This window comes from Strix aluco, chromosome 1 (assembly GCF_031877795.1).
Source record: "Strix aluco isolate bStrAlu1 chromosome 1, bStrAlu1.hap1, whole genome shotgun sequence".
Classification (NCBI taxonomy): domain Eukaryota; kingdom Metazoa; phylum Chordata; class Aves; order Strigiformes; family Strigidae; genus Strix; species Strix aluco.
This window is the reverse complement of record NC_133931.1, coordinates 126,690,611-126,699,752: the sequence shown is the minus strand read 5'-3', so window position 1 is coordinate 126,699,752 and position 9,142 is coordinate 126,690,611. Positions and strand designations below refer to the sequence as shown.

The 9,142-nt window shown below is 48.7% G+C and overlaps 1 protein-coding gene across 1 annotated transcript; it reads right to left on the bottom strand.

Moving 5' to 3' along the window:
• Window positions 1-74: 74 nt before the first annotated feature.
• On the bottom strand, window positions 75-8,893 carry C1QL3 (complement C1q like 3). Its single transcript, XM_074834820.1, has 2 exons — window positions 7,538-8,893; window positions 75-2,853 (listed from the first exon to the last, which is right to left on the bottom strand). The coding sequence occupies exons 1-2, from the start codon at window positions 8,123-8,125 to the stop codon at window positions 2,674-2,676; spliced, it is 768 nt and encodes a 255-aa protein (XP_074690921.1). The 5' UTR covers window positions 8,126-8,893; the 3' UTR covers window positions 75-2,673.
• Window positions 8,894-9,142: the final 249 nt, after the last annotated feature.

The following is a 9,142-nucleotide window of genomic DNA, read 5'->3' as shown; positions in this document are numbered from 1 at the left end:
TCACAGCAATCATGTGAAACTTCATGCACACCAGCTTCTTTTTGTAAGGATGCAACACCAAAAGTCAAAATATATTACATAATACAGTTTTAATGAGTTGTAATAGTTATAACAAAGGTTGTGATATAAGTCTTTACAAACCAGTATATCAAGATATGATGAAAATGGAAGAAATGTTTGCCTTATATGTGTTTTTCACATAAAGTGTGTTCTTTGCTCTCGTCTAACTTTAACCAGGGCAGGTGATTTATCCAAAAAATGGTCTTATCCAGTAGCAGCGGTAGCCTGATTTCAAAAGCTTCTTCAAATTTGACCGTATACACCTTGTAGTATTGAGCTTTTCCAATAACTACCATAGTAAATATGCATTGCTAGTTGTAAATGATCTCTAGTTGGTACATTACTGTTTGATACTACGTAGAAAATCTCTAGCTACACTGCTGTTGTGAGTGCGCTAACCAATAGAAGCAACAGTGAAATGAACAGACATGAAGTCAGTTACACGTCTGTTACTAAAATACATTACCTTGTAGAAAAAAAACAGGAGTAACCACTACAATGTACGAATATAGGTTGGCACTTTGTCATAAAGTAAAAGCGTTAACCATTCTGGTGAGATGATACACAAGCAACTGGCAGCACAATGTCCCTTTATAAATCCTAGATGAGTTAGACTGGCGATCCTCTCAGCCAGCCTAGACTAACTCAGCATTTGTTTTGAATCGGACGACTCAAAACAGAAACAGAGTAACACATTCTGTTTAAGAAAAGCTTCACTCATTCAAACAAGAGATTTTTGGAGAGATTCGTAAAATCTTCATCAGACTTTTACTGAGCAGCCAGCACTGAAGAGCTTTTTTGTCACAGTGGCAGACATGTTTGACATTTTAGTGCAGATAAATCTGAGTTTGTACCCTTGGTACATTAGACAAGGTTGCTCGTGGCAAAGTACATGAAATAGAAATGCTTGGGGTAGCCTCTATTACTCCTTAACAATTTATAGAAATGTTACCTTGATTTTGCCAAAACGTTAAAAATAAATAACATAACCAACTGTGCTAAGGAGCTAGTGAATTATCCCGCTAAATTTTAGGCTTAGAATGAAATCTGCAAGTTTTTGACCTGAGAGAAATAGACAGCCTCCCCTCCCAAAACCAAAACAAATAATAAATCCATTTTCTGAATAAAAACATTTTGTGGACATTACTGGTACGACTGATTTTAAAGCATTTTTATAACTATGTAACTCATAGTACCTGTGTTTAGTTTAATTCTCCAAGCCATTAATCCTTTATATGGATTAAACTTCTTTGAGACTTTATATATATCTCTCTCTATATATATATGAATGAGAAAAATAGGTTTTAATACACACTTTTTTTTGCATGTAAATATCTGCTTCTTTCTTTGCATATGTGTTATCATTTTTGGTAATATGCTTATCTGTGTCCATTTCATAGGCACGCCTTACTATAAACTGGTAACTTAACTACCATGGAAAAGGTCTGTGTGACACCATTTTCTCACGTGTCAGATCTCCCACTCTTCCTTTGTGGGAATAATCCCACTGTGAGACAAGACACCTAAGACAAATAAGGTTTTGACCCATTATATTCCTACGAAATTCTAGTTGAACATCTGCAGTAAGTCATAACTATTTTATTAAAAATAGTACCCAAGTACAGACTAAGTGCTAAAAGACTAATGAAGACTAATTGCTGCAAAGAAAACACTCTACCTTAGTCTGAGGATATGGATGCCAGGCTTGCTAAATATTTACACAACTAACTATCAAGAATGGGCCTGTAATAATTGTCTAAATATATATTTACACATTTACAAATTAAAAGCCAAATCCTTTTTCCAAATCCTAGTATCAATGGGAGTTTTGCCATTGGCTTTGGTGGAATCAGGGATTTGGTCCAATAGAATAGTTTGTCAACTGTTACATTTTTCAGGAAAAAAAAGAAAAAGTGTTTCTTCTATCCCTTTTCTTTTAGAACACAGCTAAGGGGAAGACAAAATTTAAACAACTCCACGGGATTGATTTTATGTTAAAAGTCTAATGTAAACCTACAAAGCAGGAACACTGAGTTAAGGCTTGAAGCTGATTAGTTTCTAGTTTTAAGTGGAAGGATAAGAAAAGTACAAGGCAAACAATTCCTTTGGAGAGAGAAAGTATATTTTGATTACCTCTTCCTTTTATTGTAAAATCATTCCTCACCACACTATGAGTGGACTCCAAGCATCATTGTTAGCAAGTAAGTCACAAGAACCGAAGCTGAAGTATGGATAAAGCAGCAAGATCATAACACATCAAAGTATCATATACACTGAAGAAATAGCTCAGCGTCCTTAGGTGGGGTTTTTTCTATAAAAATTTGATCTATGTAGGACTTCATTCACATGAACACTAACAATGAGGAAGTATTTGCTTTGGCGGTAGTGGCTCGCACATCTGTTTAACTTGGTTTGTAATTTTTTAACGTAAGGTTTCTCTGTGTGGTACAGATGTGAATCAGGTAGCATTCGACTTTTTTTCCCCGCTACTGAGGTGTTCGGTGGTCGCGCTCTGCTGGGGTGCTTGTTTCATTGATTTTTGCCACGCAAATCCATTGCTTAGAAGAGCAAGCTTCATTTTTGGACTGGTTTGGTGGGTCTTTTTACTCATTATCAGTCGGCATAAATAATAAATCCAGAAAATGTGCTGTATTTGTTGTTGTTTCCTCCATGTGCTTTTCCTCCATCTAATTTAATGTAAACTTCGTCTCCTGGCTCCAAATGAAGAACCACGCTGTTACTGGCATAGTCGTAGTTCTGATCAGCATCCTGAGCAATCGCACTAGCTCGAACCTACATAAAATACATAATAAGTGGTTACGAAAACTCAGAGAATTTTCCCTGCATGGTGAAATTAAAGCACATCCTCAACGTTTTATTCAGCATGCATGAGTTGCCACTTTAAATGTCTGGCAACATATATTGTGGTTTTTTCCTGTGGTTACTGCTTATTTTCTCCTATAATACAACACATGAAACTAAAGCAATAACGTGCTCCTTTCTCAGTCGGCTGATTAATACACAACTACTTGCACTCCTGTAGATGTTTGGAGCCTTTCTAAATATATGCGCAATAACAGCTGAAGTTCGGAGAGCTGAATCTGGTCGTGTGCCAGTTTTACACTGGTGTAACTTTTATTTCAGCAGGACAAGTGGTTGACATTGGTGAGGATCCACAGTGAGGCCCTACTGATACCAGGCTGCACTTTTTCCAGAGGGGATTTATTGTCATACTACCAGTAAGATCATGCTGCAAAAAGAACACAAACAGTACCCCCCCCACACACACACATCCACGCACACTCCAATGCACACAAGCAGGTAAGGATCCTAGTTGGGGTTTGGAAAAAACGTTATGGCCACATTTCAGTAAGCAAACATTTAATTTCTGTGCATTGAAAGAGATACACATTTGAAAAACCACAGGTGAGTTGCTATTTGCTTTAAGAGGTTTTGGAATTTACAGGTAATTGAGGACTTTTCATTTGCAACTTTCACTTAAACATGTTTTTTTTCCCATTTTTCCCTTGCTATTCCAGTACTGATTAAATTTGATGTTGCTAGCAAACTGGAAGTAATCTGTAATTTCAAGATGTATGTTGGTTTCCAGCAATGAATAGCCCATGCCATTGTAAGTCTCCAAATCATTTATATATAATTTGACCCTGTTTGGTAAAATATTTAAACTTAGTTGTATGTGATTTATTTCAGTGTAACACATCATCTGCTTGTTGCTTGTCTTTGTTCTAGCGTAGTTACAGAGCAGTAAGTGATTTAGTGGTACTGCAAACCTGAACTAAGTAATAATGCATGACTTGGCGTACTATATGTGGGATTTTATCTGTTCTGAATTGAAAAAATAGGCTATAAGTCACAAATTTCCATGGATTCCTTTCAAAGTTTAAATGATAAATTTCCAAATTAAATTTTCATGTGATACAATTTCACATTAATATTGAAATATTAAAATGGAGAGGGGGTTCTTTACCATGCAGGATCTCATGGCATTATGCAGCTTAAAAATCACAATAGGTGGAAATTCTTTCTACATCCTGTAAGAAGAGTGAGAAAAGCTTAGAAGACTTTTAGTGGTGTGACAGTCTGCAAATTTAAACTGATTTAAACATGATGGTAAACCACAACTATTTCAGGACTTCTTCATCCTGAATTGCCTGGTGGTGTTTACAGAGGCAATCTGTTTTGCTAGTGTTTAAGCAATAATTATTCTAAGCAGAGGGTACTTCCTCTGGATTAATGACTAGCAGGGTGGAGTTGAAGGCTCTGGGCCATTAACCCAAAGGAAATAACGGGCTGAGGCTGCTCCTGGAGGTGTAAATGGAAAGGGCAAATGGGAAGGAGTGAAAAGGCTATAGATGAGGTAGAAAAACTTTCACAGAGAACTCGTATCTTGTATATTGGCACACAAAATGGTTTAAATGACTTTCCAAATTTCCATTTACATCATAATGAAATGCTACTTCGTGAATTTGTCTAAAATGTATTTTTTTTCTGTGGATAGTAAAGGAGAATTCGAATTGTATTAGTGACTACCCTAAGGGAGTCAGCATATGGACACTGACTACAATAACAATGGATATTTCATTTTTAAGATTCTAGACAGTACGTACTGGCTGAGGAAAAAAGATTCTGCATAATGAAAGTCTAGAAACCAAAGTGTAGATCTTACTGCCCTGTGTATAAGCAAACGTCCTGTAAACTCCACTGTGCTATTCTTAGAGGTTTTACCTCCTTGTTTGGTTAGCCAGAGCAATTTCTTTTCAAAGCCTGGGAGAACAGTCTCAAATGAATTCTCAGTGTACTGCTGCAAGAGGGTAAATGTATCTCAAAATCAAACCATTAACGGACTATACATTTCATAAGTTGCATGACTGCTCAACTCATCTTTTGTAAAGTTACGCTCTCAGGTTGCAGAGACGTACTAGTTCAGCTATACGACCTCAGCACTCCCTGTTCAAGCTTTATAACCGTTAAAGAAGGAAAAGTGTTAACAGTGGAGACCTCGAGGTTCCTCCTGTGCATTGCTTAGGAATGATTTTTTTCTGTAAGTCACAAGCTTTTCAGAATTTTGGTTTTTTTCATTGTTGGAAAACACTGAATTTATTTTTCATCGCCAGACTCCATTTAATGACTTCCAAAATTTCTGAGCTTTCTTAGAAATAATACACAAAGTTAACTGCTATCACATCACATCAGTGTTTAGTGTTTCAGGTATAAATTATAATCAAAAGGAGACACTGCTGCATTAAAACTGTGTGTTAATTTTAAGTAGTTTGTATGCAGATATTTACCTAAATACTTATCTTTGAATAGATAAATACAGATATATACATAGAACCCCTGCCTTTTTTTTTTTTTTTTTTTCTTCGAATCACTGCGAGTTTAATTTGTTTCGTGTCTGGTACTGGAAGTAGTTATATTTGGGAACCGTTAGACATCAGCCTCAATATAATATTTGTAATTGGTTAGTTTTTAAAAAGTACTGGTATGTATTTATTTTTCAGGATTTGAGAAGATAAACACTTTAAAACATTAAAGGTCAAAAATAGATTAATTTTTAATTGCAAGTAAAATGGTATTCTCGCGGTGGACGATCTCGCCTTTGTGTGAAGAAATCAACGTGAATATATTACAATGTACTTTGTTTTATGAGTCCCGGTTTATCTGCTGAGGTAGTATTTATGGTAGACATTTTCTCATCTAATTAATTGTTGCCGATGTTCTCATTATTCTTTTTTCACAGTACTTCTGAGGAGCCATAAACGAAAGGTTAAGTGGCACAGCAGATGAATTGACGGCCGGCCGCCGCTCCCGCCTGCGGGGAGCACAAAGGGCCGTGGAGCGGCTGCCGGCTCCGCCGAGCTGGCGGCGCTGCCCGGGGGAGGAGACACGCAAACGAAGAAAGGAGCCCCTCCGGCACCTGCGCGGCACGGCGGGACACCCAGTCCCCGTTTCAGTCCCAGGGACACCGCGCAGAGCGGGTCACCCCCACCCCCCCGCAGCCCGCCCCGCCAGAGGCTGAACGGCCCGGGGAGAGCGGCAGCGCTGGGCTCCGGGCTCCCCGGGCCTGGGCAAGCGGCAGCCCGGCCCTGTAGCCCCCTGCGTGCCGGGACAGCCCCGGCGGGGAGGGACCTGTTGAGCGGCTGGGGCGCGGCTGGGGCGGGGGGGAGCGCCGGGAGCAGCGCGGAGCTGCCGGAGACACGGGAAAGCCCGGGCACACCGCGCTGCCGCCCGGCACCCAGGGCGGGACGGTGGCGGATAGCCTGGCGGTATCGCTAGGCGCTGTCGTAATTCGAGCCAGCCTGGCTGTGTCAGTTAACTGCCGATGGAAGAAGCGCCAAATCGCGACGGACGGCTCCCCGGGGGCAATCTTACGGGCACAGCCTCTGCCAGCGCGGTGGCAACGCTCCTCCTAATTAAAATGGACGAGTGCTCTGTCTTTCAGACGGTAGCCTCGCATGAGCTTTAACTATTTTAGACGTTCCCTCCTCTCCTCCCGCGGGGGTGCCGGCAGACTCGGGGCCGTGCCTGTGCCCGGCGGGCCCCCACCCCGCGATCGTCGGCCGGCGCCTGCCCCGGCGCTGGCCCGCCAAGGCCGAGGTCTGCGGACGCCGCGCTCACAGGTTACCGGCTTTCCCTGCCCGAGGGAATCCTCGCTCCCCGCCGGGGGCTCGGCGCGTCTCTAAGTCGGCGCCCCGCTGCGTGGGAGCCCCGTCCCGCGCCGTGGCTGCCTTCCTCCCCCGCACCTCACCCCTTCCCCACGCAGCACTGCCCTTCCCTGAGTTCACCCGGCCGCCCCGGCTCCCCGTCCTTCCCCGGGACTTTCCCTTCCCCGGGGGGACGCCCGGCCCCGGCCCGGGCTCCGCTCGCCCCCGCGGCGGCAGCGCCGCCAGCGCGAAGCGCCCCCCGCTCCCGTCCCGGCCGAGCTGTGGGCAGCGCGCCGCGGCCGCCGGGACGGCAGCCGGCCCGGACGGCGGGCGGGGAGTCACGGCGCTGGGGGAAAAGAGTGCGTGGAGTCCGCATCCACCCGGCGGGGCCGGGGCAGAGCCCCCGTCCCTCACGGGTCCTCGGGCACCCGAGGTGGAGCGGGGCCGCCCGCAGGGTCCCCGGCGGCTGCGGAGCGGCGGCCGCCGGCTCCCCTCAGCTCCCCGCCCCGCCGGCCGCCCGCTTCCCGCCCTTCCCGCGCCGCTCCGCTCCGCTCCGCCCGCTCCCTCAGGGAGCCCTGCTCCGCCCGGGCGCCGGTTCCCTTCAAGGCGCCCGCTCCCTCAAGGAACCCGGCTCTCCCCGGGCGCCCGCTCCCTCGGGGAGTCCGGCTGCCCTCGGGCGCCCGTTCCCCTCACGTCGCCCGCTCCCCTCAGGAAGCTCGGCTCTCCCCGGGCGCCCGCTGCCCTCACGGCGCCCGGCTCCCCTCGGGCGCCCGCTGCCCTCAGCCCCCGGCTGCCCCCGGCGCGGCGCCCACCTGGTTGTTCTTGCAGAGGTCGGCCCACATGCTGGTGCCGTCGCCGCCCCGCATGAGCACATGGTAGGTGAAGAAGTAGATGCCGGGGATGGAGCAGGTGAACTTGCCGGTGGTGGGGTCGTAGTGGTTGCCCAGGTTGGTGACCACGTCGTCGAACTTGAGCACCTCGTAGCCCTCGTGCTGCCGCTTGAGGCCGGCGTAGAAGGCGATCTTGGGGACGGTGCTGTAGGTGGCGGCGCTGATGGCCCCGGCCGCGTTCAGCCCCGGCGCCCCGGGGGGGCCCGGCAGGCCCTGCCGCCCCGGCTCGCCCTTCTCACCCGGCGGCCCCACCGGGCCGGGCGGCCCCGGCTCCCCCGGGGGCCCGCGGGGCCCCGCTTTGCCCGGCCGGCCGGCCTCCCCCTTGGGCCCCTGGATGAAGGTGGGCAGGGACTGCATGAGGCCGCGGTCGGGCGTGGCCGCCGTGCTGGGCGCCTTGGTGCCGCCGTAGGGGTCGCAGACCATGCGGCAGGTGCCCAGCATCTCGTAGTGCGCCGAGGTGCCGGCCGAGCTGACCAGCACCGGGATGAGGATGACCAGCAGCAGCACCATCACCACCCCCAGCGCGCCGGCCGCGATCAGCCGCCGCCTGCTGCCCACCAGCCGGCTCAGCGCAGGGCGATCCTCTTGCCTGCTTTTGGACAAAATCTTGATGGTTGGTCGGGGACCTCCTCAGAGCCGAAAAACCGCCGAGCCCGCGCGAGCTCGGCTCCCCTGGGGCTTCGCCGCCCGCCCGCTGCCGGTGGCGGCGGGGGCTCCCGCGGGTCGCGGCGCTCCGCTGCGGCCGCTGCAGCCGCCGGGCGGGAGGGAGGGAGGGAGAGAGGGAGGGAGGGCGAGGGAGAGCTGCCGCCGCGCCCCGGCCGCCCGCACTTTTATGCTCCCGCTGGCGATCGACTTTTTTTTTTTGCAGGCTGTGCCAGTCCGAGTCAACTTTCCCTGGAACTTGCCTTTCCTCTCGCGATCGCCCCGCTCGCCTCTTCGCTCGCTCTCTCTCTCTCGTTTTTTTTCTTTCTTTTTTTTTTTTTTTTTTTTTCTCTCAGAGACGACGGTCCTCAGCGGGGACGCGCCTCCTGGCCGCCCCGCAGCCGCCCCGGTGCCCGCCGCCGAGAGCCCGCGCCGCCGCGCCGCGCCGGAGCCGGAGGGAGAGCGGGATCCTGCCCGGGTGCCACCTGCCAGGAGAGGAGGAGGCTGACGAGCGCGCTGGAGCAATTTATAGGCACCCAAAAGCGCAGGGGAAAGGGGAGCTGCTTTGGCATCTCATTCCAGCATCTGCTCTGCTCTTCCCACTCACAGAGAGTTTGGCATTACTCTGGCAGTGTGGGAAATATATATTTTTTTTTCCTTTCTCCCTCCCCCACCCCTCCCGCAAACGGATGAACAGTGAAATCGTGAGCCTCACTCACTAGCTGCATCTTGCGATGACAGCTCTTTCTGGAGCAAACCAAAAGGAAGAGATGTGCTTAGCAGCCTCTGGGTACCCTTCAGGTCACCGATCGAGAATTAAAAGGTCAATCCACCTCCTGCTTAACGCTCCTCTGAGGCTACCCTGCCATATTAGAGTTTCCTGGG

Bases quoted from the DNA above. Each gene is read 5' to 3' on its own strand.
- C1QL3 (XM_074834820.1), bottom strand. From the start codon at position 8,125: ATGGTGCTGCTGCTGGTCATCCTCATCCCGGTGCTGGTCAGCTCGGCC. The intron at 2,854-7,537 runs GTGGGCGCCGCG...TATTTTATGTAG, and splicing joins ACCTCTGCAAGAACAACCAG to GTTCGAGCTAGTGCGATTGC.